The sequence below is a fragment of the Gnatocerus cornutus genome, chromosome 1 (assembly GCF_029298725.1).
Source record: "Gnatocerus cornutus isolate USDA-ARS CGAHR chromosome 1, icGnaCorn1.1, whole genome shotgun sequence".
Lineage (NCBI taxonomy): Eukaryota > Metazoa > Arthropoda > Insecta > Coleoptera > Tenebrionidae > Gnatocerus > Gnatocerus cornutus.
The window spans coordinates 26,413,029-26,432,880 of NC_142233.1; the positions used below are offsets into that span (position 1 = coordinate 26,413,029).

Sequence of the window (19,852 nt, forward strand, 5' to 3'; positions counted from 1 at the left end):
GGATGTACGAAAACATCAACTTTCGGAGTCATTTAACCGTGTGGAAAATGTCACTTTCATATGGGGTCGTAGGAAAAGTAAATTTCTGACACTTGCTGAGTCTTTTATAAATTTTAAGGTTATAAAGTCAAAGAACAGTTTACAATTTTTAAGCATCAATCAATTTGATGTTCGAAATTTTGTTTCCGTGATAGTATAACACGCTTTTATGCAACTAGTAGCGTAAGAAAAGGGATATTAGAAAACTATTAAAAGTAGAATTCGAAACATAAAATAAGTTTCTGTTTATCCAAACAAGCAGAAAGCCTTTTGAACTTAAGAGCTTTTGTGCTAGTTCATATTATTTTATACCACTCCTTGTATATTGGCTTAAAATAGTGCAATGTTGGTCCTCTACCCTCAAACTAAGTTACCGTTGCTAGGCCAAGTTCATATTATTTTATACCACTCCTTGTATATTGGCTTAAAATAGTGCAATGTTAATCCTCTACCTTCAAACTAAGTTACCGTTGCTAGGCCAAGTTTGTTTTTAGGCACTTTTAGGTTAGGCGGTAAAGATAAATGTAAGGTTATAATTTTAAAATTTCTTGAAACTTTTGAGAAAAATATATTCCATTACATTTAAACTATGAATATAATTGAAGCAACAAAGCACAGCTAAAGTTCCACCACAATATTTTTTTCTTATTTGTTTTTTGATGTATAAAATGATGGAAAATTGTTGTGAAGACCCTTGCATTGTTCTTCAAAAAGTTAAAGAGGCTGTGGAAGAGTCGTTATTCAGTGATATTTCTGAATTTGAGACAACATTAAAATATGTGCTTCCTGCAATGTCTCAAACAGTGCAACAGGTGAGTTTTTATTTGTATGCTAATAAAAAGAAAATGTTTAAATTTTTAGATATACGCTCAAAACGATTCAGTTGTGGGAGCAAACGAAGGTGATGTTTTACATGTGATAAAAGACAACTTTCAGGTATATTCCTATGAATTTGCTCTAAAAATTGAGGGATAGCAATAAACATATGCCACCCAGAAATTGTAGAATTTTCTTTATCATGAATAAGGCATTTTTATTAGCATTTGTTTTTATCGTCTAAAAAATCTACGACCTGTGATTAAGTCGACATTTTTGTTTAGGTGGCTCTAAGTTTAATGGATTGCTCAAATGATATTTTGCAACATTTGATCAGAACTGGAGAGATTGCCTACAGCTATGTTCCAAGTTTACCAGTTAATATTGCTTACATTTTACTTTCAACATTTACTCATTGTAAAAACAGGTAAGACTACAGATTATATGGTAACATTAAATGACATTATTTGTTGTAGCCAAAAAATTTACTCCACTTATTACAAATCAGTGTCTGAAATCTTGGATTTATTTAGGAAGACACAGGAAGTTCACTCCAAATATTTAATTTTTTTAGACTCACATTTAATAGTTGATTTTTTAAATGAGAACGAGACTCTAGCATATAACGAAGGTGATTTCTAAAGAGATACCGGTCTTTTTATTATCTTTATACAGTTTTAGAGATTCTTTTGAAGATCAGTAAAACATTAACGGGCGTCAATATGAAATCCATGGCCGATAATTGGAAGGGTTTTATATCACTGGTACAGAAATCATCTGCACAGAATTTATCCTTCAGTATATCACCAGCCATTCATATTTTAAGAGAAGAGATTTATAATAATTTAACGACTATTTTTGAAGAAGTGAGCGGATTGTGAGTGGGGATTACTATTAAGCAACATTTTTCAGATACCCCGAGATTCCAAAAAGGCGAGCCAGGATCTTAAAATTACTAGTTTTCTAGTAAAAGTTGCTCTAAAATTACTAGAAATTGATTTTATCAGACCGAAAGATTATGAAGAAATTTTCAAATTTTGGCTCATGGTTTACAGGTAGTTCCACTGAACTGAAATCATTTTTTCAAACATAATTTTTCAGCCTGTACGGTAGATTCTTTCAAATTCAACTAACTGAAGAACTTGGGGACTCCATTGAAGCTATATTTAATTTATGCCTAGAATCAACGCCTAATTTACTTTGTGGCAACACGAAACTTATTAAGGTTGTTTTCTGTAACTCTGAAGTACGATTTTAAATTGAATTTTGTAGCACTTTTGGGTATTTTCCAAGAATTTTGTTCCGTTGGATAAAAAGTTTGGACTTCTTATGTTCACAGTTTCTGTTCTTCAAGAGCTACCAAACATTGAACCGGAAGTATATGAAGATTTAGATATTGTTTCTTTAATACAATTAATTTTGAGTTTATCAAAGAGCTGTAAGTTAGACCTTCATCACTTTTTTCTTTTTAATCTCGTTTATTCAGGTTATACAGAATATTTTTATGATCATAATTCGATATTTTATGAAGATTTAGTTACATCGACAGCCGTAACATTACTGCATTTCCCTGATGAATTTCCACAAGTGGAGAAGCTGTTGATAGAATCGATAATTGATGTCGATATATGGACAGCTTTAATTGCGATTGATGTCTGGTGTTTAGTTCTAAAGTAGGTTTTTCTGCAGTGACATTTTAGAGTCATGTTTCTTTTTTTTAGTTATTCTACAGAACTTGTTCGTCGGTCAACTTTAACAGTTCTTGTCGACAAACTGGTGGACCTTAAATTAGGAACATTTCATCGGACTCCCGCAATTGTACGTCTTAAAATTCTCACTCAGCGTATCTTCAAGATGCTTCCACTTAATGCAATCAATGAAGAGGTCGCAAAATACAATACAACATCTCATTTAAGCGCTTGGAAGATTTTAAGCTTTCGAAATGTTCCGTTGTCCCACAGATATTACGTGGAATTTTTAATGTGTGATATATTCGACAAAATGGAGATCCTTGAGAAAGATTGTTCACTCAATGACATGCTTAGCTTGGTTAGTTATTGTTTGATATATAGGACTATTTAATTATTTATTTTTATAGATGGAGGGTTTGAATGTAATTTCTTACACGAAATTCAACGAGTTGGAAATCAATGCAACGCGATTAACGGATTGTATTGCGCAATTGTGGTCTTTCAATTTTAGTGATGTTTCTTCTGGCAATCAATTTTTACAATATTTTGTGTGTAAACTACTGAAAATTACAATGGCTCTAAGTCTGGAATTAAAAAACGAAACCTTTCTCCCTGTAAGTAAGCATAACGTCAAATTAATGAAAATGTTACAGGTTGTTTACAGGTGTTCACCCAACTGAGGTCCCTCCTAGATGATTCTTTATGTAAACTGCTAATTTGTGGTGTTCTCAAAACACTATCGAGAAGAAGTTTTAACAACTATTTAGAAAGAAACTCATTGTTTGCTGTTATTACAAGTTTATTTAAACAGTTGTTAGCTGATAAGAATTCAATGGTGGTCCAATTAGCCCTGGAAAGTTTTTTTAAGCTTTCCAACACTCATAATTACGTACCTGTGGTTAGCCAAGTCATGCATAGTTCCTCAGAGATCAAAACAATTATTTCTAATTATACACAAAAGAGGACATCTCCAGAAAACTACGATATTAACTATTTAGAGAAAATTCGAACTTTTCAATATCGGCATCGATGTTACGAATGGACAGGTGGTCATCAACCTGTTTGTAAAAAAATTAGAATCGATAATGATAGTGATCGTGTTATTAATGAACTAAAAATACAAACTGAGAAATTATTAAGGATAGCCAAGAGGGGCCAATTAACCGCCGATCAGAGGATTGATATTAAATTCGTTGTCGGCAATCTTGAAGAGTTTCTAAAGTAAATAATTCTTTTGTGAACTGTTGCATTTGTTCTTTTATTGTCTGAAATAAAACTGTGATTGGAATTCATTTGTTTTTGAAATTAGCGAAACTGTCAAGTTTATGTAGCTGTTGTTTTTGAATGGTTCAATTGGTAGTTTTACTGCCTTTGTAGCTTTATTTTTTTTGTTTTCTTTTTGTAATATGTTACGATATTCTAAAATATGATCGACGTTTTTTTTTGTTTCTTATACGTTTTTGTGTCTTTAAACTTTTTTGTTTTCACCATTTTTTTTTCTATTCCGTTACTCATTTTACTGTAGTATGTAATTAGTAATTAGGTTATCACGTTAAGTAAACTTTTGTTTCATTCCCTTTACTTCGATATTTAAATTCTTCTAATTTTTTTGATCTGTGTATTCTGTTAATCACTTGAGTATCTTTTTTTTCACTGCTGTTTGTAAATTCAAGAAACGCCATAAATATTGGCAAAAAGTAAATAAGAATTAAACCAAATGATTGAGTTTAGCTAGAAGTTTTGGAGCCGAAGGCCTCTTTGGCCTGCAAATAACATTATAAACTTTCTTTTAAAATGTAATTTTTTCATTCATGAATCTTGATTTGGTATGATCATTTGTATGTAGTTTTAAAGCGGTAAATTAGAACGACCGATAACGCTTCTGTTTAATCACTTTTAATGTTCTTATTGGTTTTTTCCATACAAGCGCCGATCGCCGATAGTAACACGGAATTAAACCTGTTTTTGCTCTTAAGAGATTTGAAGCTGCAATTTGCATAAATATTGTTATCAGTCGTAGTTATTAACTGGATCCTGTGTAGGCTGGATTATGTAATTGAAGATTAAAGAGAAATTTCTATCGTTAGAATGAATAGAGGAACAAACATTCAATTGTTAGAAATTGCAGTTTGACCTTTTCTTACTTCATTATTGACAATACAATTAATTAAAGTGAAAATCGTTGTCCTCAAGTACGCTCCCACGCAATCATGAGAATTAAAGCTAACCTAAAGTTGGATCAATTGAAGAAAAATAGCATTGAGATTTAGAAAAAAAAAAAACTTGCAGTGTTGGCTTGATGGTAAATGTGGTAAAAACCATAATAATCTCACTACATATTTCCTTTATAGATTCAATTTTTTTGCGAAATCCGAAAAACAGAACAGTAAATTTTATGTGCTCCATTAAGTTTTATTACTAATAAATCTGATCAGAGATGCCGTCATTTAAAATACAACACTTTAAATCTTATAAATACTCGTCCTTTCAATGTTTAATTGCCGTCGTTACCATTAAATGAAAATACTGACCAAATGCAATCTAAAACAAGTTCTTTTTACAGATGAGAATTTCTCTAAAGAAGTTGTATAGTTTGCATAATAATTTAATTAGCTTAGTTTTCACCTTATGCCGGTGCGGTTTTAAATCGAAAAACATACGTCACTAACTGGATACATAATGTATTTATTTACATAGCAAAACAACAAATTTTTGACTTTATTTTAATAATTATCATTTGTGTTTGCTGTTTACTCAACAAATTTGACGCAAACATTATTATTTATCGTAAGTTTTAGCTACGTTTTAGACGCTTACCAGTAAACAATAGTCAATATTGTTTAATATCTTTTGAATGGCGGATTTTTTACGTAAACTTCTTATCAGAAGCGTCTTGAGATTAATTTACAAGACAAGTCACTTTGGAATCGGAACTTTAAAGTAATTTTAAATTTCATTCCCTGATGTGAAAAGAGTAGAAAGATATAATTGAAGATAATTGAAGAAAAAATTAGGATATAAAGTTTAAGGATCCATAAATCATTGCATGAGTTATTTGGTACTGTTAAAACTAGCTAGTTTAGCACCAAGATTATAACTTTTTTTTTTCAAATTGTGTTTGACACCTTTACAATTTTAATTTATAGGTACTAAAATTAAAGTATCCATTTAAACACATTAAAAAAACAATGAATGTGCGAGTATGCGTGCAAAAGAGGTGAAAAACCGTATTTATACCGAGTTATTAACCTTTTGAACAGTTATTCGCTTGTCGTTTGGTGTAATCTGTTAAGATTATAAATTTTGGAGGTAAATGTCAGTGACTTAATCGCGTTTTCTTTCATAAAGGAGGTAAATGACAGTGATAGTCTTGGCTTTAATTAATGTAGGTGGAAAAGGTACTTAAACTTTTTTTTGTTTTCGGTTCTTTCTAATGTAAAAATGAAAAGATGATCTAATGTCTGCATAAATTTAAAGTTAATTAAGTTAGTTTTATTGTTGTATTCATTCATTTTATTGTTATACTAGACTGTGTATAAAAAGGCAGTCTACAGGTACATTACAAAATTTACGTCGCCGTCGCTGTTATCTGTTCTAAATCGTTAAAGTAAAAATGTTTCTGAACAAGTTAGTGATATCCCCCTCCTATTGTTTACAAAATTTCCCACTTTATCTGGAATGATTTTTTTATTGCAATGGTGGGCAGTATGTAATTGAAGAATTGTAGGTATATTTATAGTGAATTGTTTAAGATAGAGATTTACAATAGGTTTTGTAAATTTTATAATTTGTCCAGTTCAACTGAAAAGTATAAATTATTATTTTTGCTTGTATGTGATATCGACATTTAGTTTGAGTCCCATAATGACATAAAGACTGAATAAAAATAGACGTCAATGTTAATTGTTAAAGTATTTTATTATTTATTTAAATTTACTAAAGTTGCGGATTATAGAACTAAATTAAATTAAATAATGTGATTTTACAATAACAAACACAATTTTACTCTTTCAAAGACTTAAACTGCAGCAGTAGAGAGAGTTTTCAATCTTTCCGCTTCATCTTCATGGTCTTCATAAATTTGATTATATCTTCTCTCCATTTATCTTCATATTTTAGTCAATCATTTTCCTGAACTAACAATTTCGAGATTCAGGAAGATCTTTCTTTGTTTAGAAACTAGAAATTGTTATACCCGCTACTTGATATTTATAAGTAAAAGAAATGCTAAATTATAAGGGAGTGAAATTATTTTGGAACATAAGCGCGTTTGCTCGAGTGAAACAAACCTCTGACCTTATAATGCGAATTCCTTAACGTTTGATTACGCCGTTTGATCTTCGACCAAAAAAAGGCAAAATTTTGTTACAAATTAACAGATTTGACAGGTGCGCTAAATTTTTTGACAAGTCGAATGTCAGCAAAATGAGTTGTATAATGAAAAATGAGTGATGTAATGTAACATTATATCACTTGTTGTTTGGGCTACGCGACTGGTGCACGTGACCACGTGGTTAGCGTCGTGTGTTAAAATAATGCGCTGATTCGGAAATTCTTTCTACCGTTTATTGGACTACTGATACAGATTCTTGGTTCCTTTCTGAAGGTTGTGAACCGACTCGTCTTTACAATAATAGCAACCCTCCCAAGTAAACTGGGATGGTTGAGTAGGAGGTGCGTAAGCGCACTCTAAAGAGTGATGTACAAATATTGCGGCAAACGCCCTCTACAGCCTTAACCTAACACTTGTTGTATAATGGGTATATTATACAACGCTTTTGTTCATTACAGAACAAGTAGATATACTCCCTCTGTTCGGAAATAAGAGTGTCCGATTTAAACTTTTAAGTGAGAAACATCTTTCTCATTTAAATTTAACATGATCGTAGATAAAATCTATTTGTTTATGAGCAGTCGAAAATGTTCATATTGTGTTAACCGTTAAATAACGTCTGAGTACAATTTTTCTAGAAGAGATGAGATGTAGTTTATTTTCCTTACCATTCTGTTGAGGTAATCGACTACAGTTTCCAGGAGGCTTTTGATCTGTTAGTTCATTACGTTTTACTCAATAAAGTTGGGCTTATCAGACTTAGCGAACCATTATTTAGATTTTGTTCATATTTCCTCATCAGGCTGTACTTAAATCGCAATCGTATTTCTAAACGTTTTGTTAGAAATTCCGGTGTCTCACAGAGCTCTAATTTAGTTCCTTTATTATTTCAAATTATAAAAAATTTTTGCTGATCTAAAATCACTTGATAAAACTGAAATTTCAGTAACGGAATGGTTACAGAAAAAGCCAAACAAGTGGGTTTATGGCGTACTTTAATTAGGTTATTATAATTAAATATGTATCGCCTTAAATTATTAAACTTCTTGTATCAATTAGAAAATTCGTTCAACTGGAAAATAGCGACCAATAAAATTTACTCAAGCAGCAAAACTAGTTTCATATTTCATTTACAGATTTATTTTTTTGCTCGTCGGATTTTGTACAAAAATGAAAACTTGTTGTTGTGCTACGAGGAAAATGTAAGTACGTATTATTCAGGACAAATTGTTTTTTTTAGATCAAGGCAAAAACTTTTCCGATTGCAAGCGTATTCAATTACACGGATGAAATCTTAAAATTGCAACCCAAGAAATTGATTTGAAACTGTCCTTTACCGTGTGTTAAGCCATTGAATATTTTTTGCAAAAAATGCCATGCGGTACAATATTATTGATTTTCTTCTTTAATATGTAGTTTATTATCAGTACTGTCCTTTTGTCGTATTTTAAATTTTAAAACTTGCTCAATCATGTGAAGAATAATAAAAGTTGGATTTCTTCATTTTTATGTTCTTCAAGTGCAGAATTTCACGGTTCATCGAGTTTGTTCGAAATTAACACACTCACAACAATTTTCTGTTGGTTAAAAACCTTGCATAACGTGACAACACAGATAATACTGAAACTGCGTGTCTAAACATGAACATGGTTTAAATTTCAAATAGAGTAACGCTGATTTGTGTGTCGTCTTCTACAAATATTTTCATATTATCACCCCAAATCAAATTTTTACTTACCTTTAGATAATATAATCTTTTTATGTGTAGAAATATAGGAGTGGAGTATGGTTCCATATAAACTACCGAGGAGATTGAATAATAAAAATGAAATGAAATGAGTAAGTGATTATACTCTGATTTAAACAATTATTATTAAATTTTAAGCGTATTACATAAAGGCTCATATTTGATATGATCTTAAATATTTAAAATTAAGTACACAGTATTCTTTGGTGAAAATTTTAATAAAATTTACACTTCATGTATAAAGTGAATAATACCAACATTTATCACATAAGGTGGTGTTAAAAATTTTTCGCCTTAAAAAGAACAACTAATTTTCGGAAAATCAACTGTCTAAAGCTTTAACATAATTAATAACTCTACTAGAAAAAAAATTAAATGGCACTGTATAAAACTACACCAAGAATAGAACCCATCACAATTTGATTATAGGACTGTGACGACGCACCACTTTTCCCTTTCGTATTCGTACTATTGCCTTTCATTTGCATGGTAGCATTGCTGGCTATTTCGGTGATATTCTTGCTATGGTCTACTGGTGGCACAGGAGTTATCGGGGAAGATCCTCTGGTGGGTACGACAGAAGCGGTAACAGCGGGAGTAGTTGTGATGGTACCGGTAACTGCATGCTCCGTCGTGGTTTCATTATCTTCACTGAACACCAAAAAAGCCGCTTGGAAAAAAAACACAGCGTACACTAACCACCTCGCCATTTTATACACTGTTAAATATAAAATCCTTTTTTTTTCAAGAAACGCTCCAACGAACTTCCACTTACACCAGGTGCGCTGTTGCTCTTTGAATGCGAAAGCGACACACGACTGGTATGCGTACGTTTCGACAAACAATGACTTGAATATGTTCAAGAACTGTGGGTTGCTGTTGTTGAGTGAGTCACGTTGCTCGCGACGTAAGTGACCGATGCGGTGCTCCTGTAGCCCCTCACAGCGCTGGCAGGTAACTAACCGGATCGAAATCTGGTGGTTCATAATGGTAAACTACTACGGCCAACGGAAACTCACATGACAAACGCGTTTTTGCCCCATCAGAGAAAATTCCAGTGTGATTCGTCTTTTAAGGGTTGAAATTGCAGAGGAGAGCAAATTTGCGGAGTATCCTGTCTGAACACTTTTATGCAATTTTGATCCTGTTGCTGCTATCATCAAACTCATTCTTCTTGATTAGGGCACAAATTAATGTCTTCCTTCATTGTTGCACCGTTTTGTAGATGCCTCATCAACGATCTGTGTGGCGAAAATCTCGACACGTGGGAGGTAAATTGAATGGATGTGTTATAATTCGTTTCTAAATACAGCTGTCCGGAAATCTCAGTTTTTATGGGAGTATTGAACAATCCTCTGTAAGCTCCCTTATTATAAAACGAACGCAACGGTTTTAAAATAACGGCTCCGTTTAATTCAGATTACGTGGCAATTTACTTTTTTCGAAAGAGGTCCTTAAAATTTTCAGTATTGTCCATTTACTAACTTCTTTTTCCTAATAGCTATTTTGCAACAAGTTGCAAATTGGTAATATTGTATGCACTATAGACGCGTAGTGTGTGTATCGTCTATTTCGCACGAGTATGAAACAATATTTTTTTTCCACAATTGCAGCAAAATGTAAAATTTAACGATAAATAGTTAAAATGGCAGTTCTAACAATTATTTTAAATTTGATACTTGACTTGACAGAATGTCCGCGCTGTTTTTGAGGTGTAGATTCAATCACGAAGAAGTTTTTATACAGATTCAATGGTTAGAATTTGAGAAATCAGCGTGAATATGCGTGAAATCTAACAAAAGTCGATAAATCATGTAAAAGTGGCGGTACAAGACGATTGTTCACTGTTTAATTCCTGTCAAAGTGACATACTTTTACGCAGTCGTTAGCACTTTTACGCCCTTGAGTCGGAAAAAGTGTAATTTCGAAATTAAAATAACAATCAAAATGTCAACTTGTAGCGATTGTAGAAAAAATGTTTTCTTTGCTTTCATAAACTGAAAGAAATTTAAAAATTCTGTCGAAATTTCTGTTAATAAACAAAGTGTGAGATAACATGAAACGCACACATATTTGAAAATTGAAAATTAGGTCATGTCAAGTACTGTTGACTTAATGTGTATTAGCTTTCTTTTACATTAATTCATTAAAATATTTTATGCACAACGTTATTGAAATTAACACTTAACACCGTTGTGCTTGAAGAGCTTGAACATAATTAAATCAAACCTATCTGCGACTATTAAATTATTCTATCAAAATTGTCAAAAACTGAACAATTATTTTTTCAGGGCTTTTAATGAATTTAGTTGTGCATGTCAGATAAATAATATTAATTGTAATTTCTTCACTTTGTATCTAAAGGTTCTAGAAGTGAATACATTTAACTGTAGCTTTAAAATTTTTATTTCCAATTTTTTATATTTACTATCGCGGAATCAAAATTTCGAACATCACTTTTCGACATGGCAATGTAAATCAAGCTTTATTGTCATTGTGACGACTGACATACAAAGCAAATTTCTGACACTTGCTGAGTCTTTTATAAATTTTAAGGTTATAAAGACAAAGGACAGTTTACAATTTTTAAACATCAATCAATTTGGAAATTTTGTTTCCGCGATAGTATTATCTTTTCATTAATAACTACATACATACTTATAGTAGGTAATGTGAATTCTTTTGGATTTTTTCCTATTGTGAGAATCTTCCAGTTTTTGTCTTATAACTTGAAAGCTGTTCATCTTTTGAATGGCGTGGATTCTTAAGGCGCGATTCCACTTGCTTGGTCTAGCCCAGACCAGACCAGACATCCAAGATTTTGAGAGACGTTTTTATTATATTTCAAATCTTGGATGTCTGGTCTGGTCTGGGCTAGACCAAGCAAGTGGAATCGCGCCTTTAAAAGCCCAAATTTTTGAAATATTCTAACTTTTTAAGCTATTTTTAAAGTTGTAGCCGCAATAAAATTTCCACATCTTTTGATTTAATGTGAATAATTAAAGAATCTTTTCAAATTTCTTTAATGACTCCTAGAATTTTTGGATTTTTGGGATTATTTATTGGAGTATATTTTTCATTGACTGAATTCGTTTTATCCAGATCGTTTGGACCCTTCGAATTTTTTCTTTGATTTTGCGTAACTAGGGATTTGTTGGAACAAATGTCAAAAGTTAAAACTTTCCCAACTGCCAAACCTCTATTTTTAACATTAATAATCATAATTAAAGGCACTGCATGACAATCGCGACAATCTTCACACACATTAATGCGGCACATGGTGGAGTGGATAAGCTATTTTACATTAACACGCCAAAATCGTCGAGGGATTTTAACAAACCTCTTTAATTAGTATATTTGGCTGTGTGCAAAATTAAATATTTCATACCTTGCTTTTATTATTTGCCAAAGAATGTGTCTAGACTGATATCTTTTGTAAATTGAGACATAATAGTCTATTTTTATTACCATCTTTACTAATGGTGAACACACCTTAGAGCTCAAGGAAATGTTACTTCCAAATAGGTGGAGCGTGGTTTGATAATAACCACGTCAAATTAGCTTCGTGTTGGATTATTACGAATGAAATTATCATGTTTGAGAGGAAAACTGCAGTAATTTTCTAATCTTGTCAGATTATATTGCACTTGTGTAACTCATATTTTTATGCGCTTACTACAACACCTTTTTGAAAGAGAAAATTATTTCTAAAGAAAACTCAAAAAAAGGATCTGTTTTTTCTATTATGGCATCATAAAATAATTCAGTTTTGACAGCATGTTTGTATACAAGTAAACAGAAAAATATTGTTAAACTCATCCTCCGAAGAACACAAGTTTGGTTTGTTACAAATGCTGTTTGTTCCTAAAATAATGCAACTGACTCAGTTTTAATTGCCGGCATATTAGAAATTCCTAAAACGGATTCATTTATAACAAAGTGGGAGTATTTTACAGTACTTTGAACAAAAAACATTGTAGGTATTTTAGGAAAAGTCATTCAACTGAGTTAACATGTGCCAGTATGTAAATCGAAATAAAATAAAAAGTCTGTTTATTAGAACTACTTACAAGTTAAGTCGTTACTATAAATTGTTATGATTTGTCATTTACTTGCTAAAAAAATAAAAAAATTGGATGATCTGTAATAATTATGATGAATCCAATGTGTTGGGAGAGGAAACGGTTTAGACTGGGGTCGACTGCCTGTATTTGAATATCCTCAGGTTAATATACTGTTAACTAAACATAGTAATAGTGAGAGTTTACAATGAGTGGCCCAGTCCTACGTACGAGAAAACCACAACTACATAATTACAATTACAACTTTAATTACAGTGGGAATGAAAATTTTCTTCGAGTTTTTTTGCAAAAGTGCGTTATAAATTTGATAACTTGACAGCAACACCCGCAGACGATACAAGTTAACGGAGCCCGTGTGAATGCGAATCGCGATGATTTTTTTTTCTGTAGTTTGATACAGCATTGCGTAAACACGTTATTTAACTCGTGTTTTTTTACATTTAACGCTGTAAGCTGGTTTGTCTAATTTGACTAAAGATTTTCCACAATACGTGTACTTGCTAATTTCAAGAACCTCGCTTTTATTAACGCAGGTACTCTTATTTTCGTTGTTTTGCCTCGTAGAAATTGGTTCTGTACACAAAAGCACCTTTGTAACCACAACAGAAATACCAACGTCCGTAGAAAGTCCCAGTTCCAGTCTAAATTAGATAATTTGTGGAAAAACCTACAATTTTCCATATAATTTGACCTTAAACCATAATGAGGTGCGAAAGCTGTAGTAATTAGGTCTTCTGAAAAATAAATCATAAAATCGTTCACACAAATAACATATGAAAGCTAAGTTTCTATTTATTGATTGTTGCATCCTAATCCATCAATTATTTATTGCAGCACGTCTCGGAATTGTTACAGTCATGCGAATTCTTTATCACTTTACGAGAAAGTAACATTCGTAAAATTAAATTAAATGCAGTCGATAAAGTTTAAGTAGACGTGGCGTTAAAGTCTGGTTTTTGTGGGTTATCGAGACATTATAATAGTCCTAAATACTAATCCATGGCTCATATACATTTATTACGATTAAATAAGTATTTTTTGAGATAATATGGTAATTACAAAATTTGGTCGAAATTATGTGATGTCGTGTCTGTTTAACTGACATGGTTTCTTTACTCATCCTTATTGATTTTGTATGGCCGAGAACTCTAACACAGAGCGGTATAATTAATTAATTATGAAAAGGTTCAGTGGAGAAGTTGTAGTCGACATACATTCCCGTTATCGGATTAATTTTTAATAAAATATAAACGAAGATGAATATGAAATAATTAATGTAATCTAGAAATCTACACATTGTTACGTTTATACATGTTTATTTAGTTTCTCGAAAAGAAAACTTTGAAATCCAAAATTATTTTGAACGATTATTTTCTCGTCTTCCACGCTAGTGTGTACGTTTTTTATTTCCTTGGTAGGTGTAATGCATTAAATTGCATGTGTCAATTCAGATTTTAGATAAGTAAGCATTTTATAAATTTTGTTCCCAAATATGATACAGCATCTTCGCTAAATCGAGCTAAAAGGTCATAGAACTGCCACGGGTCGTAAGTATGTAGTTATGTATCCCTTCGTCAGACAGGCTTTTCTTAAATTCACCTACTTTTTTGCAGAAAAAAATCACAAATTATGTCTCTGAAGAGCTTACGTCGTTGTAACAAGACCACCATTCGACTCATCGGCTGTTGGGTAGAAGCAAACTTCGCGCGCGGTGAGACGCCCCTCCAAAAAATTGTTATTGTGTTAACTATGGTGAGAGCGCTACACTGCTTCCACCGGTCCAACGAGTTTCAAAGAGTATTGTAAGTTGACAGCGTTTCGGGTGACATGCAAAATGTGGAATTAAACACATATTATTCTGATGTCCGATGAGTCGTTGGTTTTCAATGAATTTTTCATATTTTTTTCTGAGAGATATTTTTCGAAAAAGTTTTAAATTTATACTATTTCTACTTTGTACACTTTTTATCACCAATTGATAAAAATATGTAGTCGGTGGTAAGTACCTTTAGGTATATTAGGGGGTTGCTACTTATCACTAATTTTCTTGGGATCTGAAAGATCATTAGATAAGTATTTTGTTATTTTAACTAGAAAAACAGGAGGCCTGTGACATAAAAAATACGGTTAACAATAGGGAGAAAGTTGTCAGGCCAGGCTTCACGCGTCGCACTGCTTACATAAGCAAATGCAAAATTGTATTTATACGTTAACAATTAAAAAAAAATCAGTCAACCGAAAATGGTATAATTACAGTACGAAAATTATTTTTAAAAAGTGACTAACCTCCTTAAAGCTCGGTCAAATCTTATTTTTTTCAGTCCTTAAAACAGAAAAAACCTCGGTGTGCAAACTTCATACCATAAAATGCCTATCACAAATGTGATAATGTGATTATAATTGGTAGATTTATTTCTGATTCTAAACACGACCCCTATATAACCTCGGATAATACGAAGAATTACCTATTTAGTAAAAGTAAGTAAAATAATACCTGAGTATACTACTATTATATTTTATGTTTTTTATTTATTTAAGCTACAAAGTAATTATTAATTTTGGTCTGTTTTAAAAACGCACAAAAAACTGCAGAATCACAAACACAGTAGCGAAAAAAATGTATGGTCAAAGTCAGATAAAAAGCACCCATTTTTAAAAATTCGGATATAGGTGTCCCAGAACGCTCGCACTTCCTTCTAATGAGAAATTCTGCACCAAAATCTGAGTTGATTGCTGTATCGCACCATGTTCAAGCATTTATATGTACATAGCATTCAAGTTACAAGCATTTAAACTTTACCACTCACAGCGCATCTTCGTGCAATTTAATAAAAAGTTTTCATAGGTAACGTAGCAACAGAATGCTATCTAGCGATTTATGGGCTATTGGCAAACTTAAAGTGCTTGTAAATCAAAAACTGTAAGGACCTGAACATTGTGCAATACGACAATCAACTCAGATTTTGATAAATAATTCCTCTTAAAAAGAAGTACGAGCGTTCTAGGACACCCTTGTATGTATGTATAGGTATTTTTCTTGTAGGTGATAATTTTTTTAAACGCAGTATATACATAATTACAAGATTTTGTAAATTTAATAGAGGATAACAGAATTCTGACATTGATAAATATTTAATTAGTCGGAAGTCTTGGGTCGGTAATTTCAACATTGAGTGTTCGTTCTGGACCATTAAAGGCCTTAGATTAATTACACTGAGTGTGTTCCATACCAAAACATAGTGAAAGAAAAATTAAGAAGGTGATTAAAGCATTTTACAAGGCAAATTTACAAAAAAAAACTTTCGGCTAAATCCACAGAGATCTTGAACACACCTCGGATGCAATGTATGTCATAACAGCTTCACTCGGATCGCTTCACTCGGATTTCCAACTGGTATCTGCGGCTGATACGATACACATTACATCCTTGATATGTTACAGCTAATAAATATTTTTCATTTGTAAGTGTTGTAGAAAAAAAGTTTGTGGCAAATAAATAACTCGGAACACTTCTTCCCTTTATAATAACAAACTAAATTTCTTTCTTGCATCAACATGTTATTGTAACATCTTGTTTTGGTACATCAACAAAATACAATGTTTATATTTACTTACGTATTTTTGAACCGGTTCTGAGGTGAAATTGTGGAACAACATGTATCTTGTAAGTAGGTAAATAAATATATCCACTGCCACTTTTACCAACTATCCCACCCTGTTTTAATAAGAGTAAGCAATAAATTTACTTTTAGTTCAAACAAAGGTGGGTTGGGATAAAAGTTTTAATAAGGTAAACGTTAACAGCGTTCGAGCGTGTTTTAATCCCAATAATGGGCTAATTGTGGCAAAATTAATGACTGGTATTTTTGTAAATCAAATACAGGAGTTCGCAAACACAGAGTCATTTTAATTAATGGATGTAGTTTTTGTGGTAGCCTTACTCACCGCGGTTTATTTTCTGCAAATTGATGGTATCTATAGATGCATATCTATCATATGTAGATGAAATTGTCGTACAAATTTTCATATTTTAGCAGGCTCGTTTTGCTTATCTACGTACAATAAACCAGATTGTTCTTTCAGAAAAAGTTTAAAACAATGTTCTTAGATTGTATCTCGTACATCCTGTTTAGATACGCGAATGATGAGGAGGAATAAGACATTCCAAAAATGTTGTAAAAACATTTATTCATTTACACGGTAAAGTAGTAACGCAAACAGGTGAAGTTCAACAGTCTGTTGAGTGTTCTCTGAATACTAATTGGCGATTACGATTGTTTTTACGGCCGCAAGCAATGCAGTTGTTGCAAAAAGCAGTTTATTGTTTACTATTTTGGTGTCGCATTTGACTTTTTTGATGAATAAATATAGATAACGTTGTACTTACATAAAAAACTTTCGTTTCTTTCTCCACAATTATATAAAAAAAGAACATTTATTATTTATTATTCTAAGTTTGAGACTTGGAATTTGGTTATTTTCAAAATGAGGTCCAAAAAGTTGAGCTGATGGATTTCGAATTCGATTCATTTACACAGTCCAACAAAATTTAACTTTTTAATTTTTTCCAAAGAAGTCTAAACGATTCTTCATAATTTAGGCCTTATTGTGTAAGAATCAGTCGACAGATTTATCATATCAGCTCTAGTTTTTTTGGTGTTCAATTGTTTTTGGCAACAAGAACAGAAAAATCAAAAGTCTGACTGTCTAATTGAATCAATTTAAGTGTAAATTTGCGATTTTCATCGATCTCTTTCCGGTGTTTACTCTTAAATCATAAAATTTTACAAGTTTCTTGAGACTAATTTTTGCGTTTTCGACAATTGTCACTGCAATCTTCTGAGCGACGTTTCTCTAACATTTAATGGCATTGTTCGTAGAGTAACATCGATTTTTTTGAATGATTCAAAAAAAGTTCAGAAATACAATATTTTTTTACAGCTGGTTTAGCCTGAAATTTGACATTAAAGTAGCTATTTTTTCGAAAACTAGAGCTGATCTTGAAAAACCGATCACTGTTTCGTAATCAGAACGCCCTGTATATCCAGAAACCCCTTTTATATCTTTGGAAAAAAAAGTACTGTTGCGCAGTGTTATCTATCCACTACTTCATGGTGTTTAAGACAATGGGCGAAATCAACCCAAGATATAAAAAATTTAAACAATTCAATTCTAAACTTCTACCACATATTACAGGACGTCATCGCTTATGTCTCTTGTAACTGACATAAAATGATTCTAATTCTCATTTCATCTTGTTGATTGTGATATTTAATGCCCGTAGAGCTTGAGTGAGTGAGTGGGGTGTACTTATTCTCAATTACAGGATAAACAACTGGTATTTAGACACAATGAATGATAAACTTTGTTATGATTTTACAGAATAAAACGGAAAATCAAGAAAGTACAGGTGTTCTTTGTTACAGAATACGCAAAATCCAGTAATATGTAGGTGTGTATTGTTATTAACCAGTGGCGTTACAAATCGTCATCGTAAAACATTCGAAAATGAATTTGGTATAATTTTGAAGAAAAAAAAAATCATTGAAATTATTTTAGAAGATCTTATAATCTTAACATTTGTAACTAAAAAATAGAAGAATATTTTATGCAAAAATTAAGAAACTAAAAAAAATCATTTTTTTAATTTGAATAATAACACTACTGAACAAATTATAGATTTCTATTATCTCCTTGATTCTGTATCCGAAATCCATTTTGCTCAGCTCTGAACTCAGGACTTTTTTTGAGTACACTGTGTTCAGTTTTGTTTTTTTCAGATTTGCTTAACAACTTACAAAATCATAAAAATTATTACGTTGATTTTGCATTACCTTTTCTATGATGTATGATAGAGTTTTGAGTTGTACAAGTTGTCCCTGAACTCGTAACCCAGAGAAAAAAAGCTTATGGAGGCAACAATTCTGAACCAAAATTTCCAAACAAAAATTCTCTAGCTCAAAAAATTATCGAGTTAAGACGAAAAAACGGTTGAAAATCCGGAAGCTGAATAGAATTTGAAAATCGGTAACTATGGCACATACGGTTGTGCATTGGTCTAATGAACATTACACTCTCGTTGCCTAGGAAATTTGGATGGCCGTTTATTCCATCTCGAGAATAAGCTTTCGGGATTGGTTGTTAATTTTTTATCCTTTCTCGAATACTATTAAACTTTATCAATTTTTATTTTGAAAATTACCATCTGTGTTCCTGACGGCACCCTCCCTTACTCTCTGGGTCTTGAGTTTTGGGGTACCTGGTATGTATATGGAAATCGTCTAAATCAAGTTTTTTTGGAACATGAGATCCTAGCGATGAGTTTTATAGATCGTTGAAAACCTTATTAAATTGGCTTTTGCATACACTGTTAAGAAATTCCATATTTTCCAATTTTTCAAAAAAAAAATAAAAAAAAATGTACACTAAAACCTATAAAAACCATGTCTCTGAATCCGAAACTGATGGAGCAAAACGGACTTTTCAGATTTGGAATCAGCAGACCATTCCAGAAATGACTTATTTCCCCACCTACATTTTTTTCCAAAATTTGTTGCCTAGTGTATTTTTTATAAATATAGATAGTTGTAATTTTGATTATTTTCTCCAATATTCAGTTTTAAAATTCAGTTATTGAGTTTTTGATTACTAACTCAGATCTTCATTTTATCCCCGTGACCATTAGAGGTTAAGTTATAAGAAACATTTTTTTTTCGATGTGTCCATGTAAAAAATCTTATATTTTAGCAGGCAGCAATTTGCATTGGAGGAAATGAACATTGCCAATGCCAGCAATCCTTAAAGCATGGTAAGGAAGTATGAAGAATTAACGTAAAACGAATTTTTAAACACTCTTTGTTCACAATTCCATACACTAATTAAAGGAAGACAATAAAGCAAATTAAAAAATATTGTGTCACTTGTGGTTTCAACATTGCAACTGGGCAAATTTCTTATAATAATTGCGAAACAATAATTCATTATAAGATAATTGAAGATGACTATTATTATGAACTTAAAAAAAAATACGAAACAGATATGTATTCAAGTTCGCAAGCAAAACTAGACAAAGTGCATGGTTCGTTGCCCGTGAAGTGGAAATGGTAATATCTCCTATCAAAGCCTTCTCTCACTGTATTTTGCA

General features: G+C 31.9%; 1 protein-coding gene across 1 annotated transcript; it reads left to right on the plus strand.

Moving 5' to 3' along the window:
* The first annotated feature begins 93 nt into the window (after window positions 1-93).
* Window positions 94-3,830, plus strand: LOC148181096 (FIGNL1-interacting regulator of recombination and mitosis-like). Its single transcript, XM_088046269.1, has 12 exons — window positions 94-851; window positions 901-975; window positions 1,140-1,282; window positions 1,332-1,486; window positions 1,531-1,721; window positions 1,768-1,910; window positions 1,957-2,080; window positions 2,128-2,293; window positions 2,342-2,528; window positions 2,577-2,904; window positions 2,954-3,160; window positions 3,211-3,830. Exons 1-12 carry the CDS (start codon window positions 699-701, stop codon window positions 3,769-3,771), a joined length of 2,433 nt encoding a protein of 810 aa, XP_087902395.1. The 5' UTR covers window positions 94-698; the 3' UTR covers window positions 3,772-3,830.
* Window positions 3,831-19,852: the final 16,022 nt, after the last annotated feature.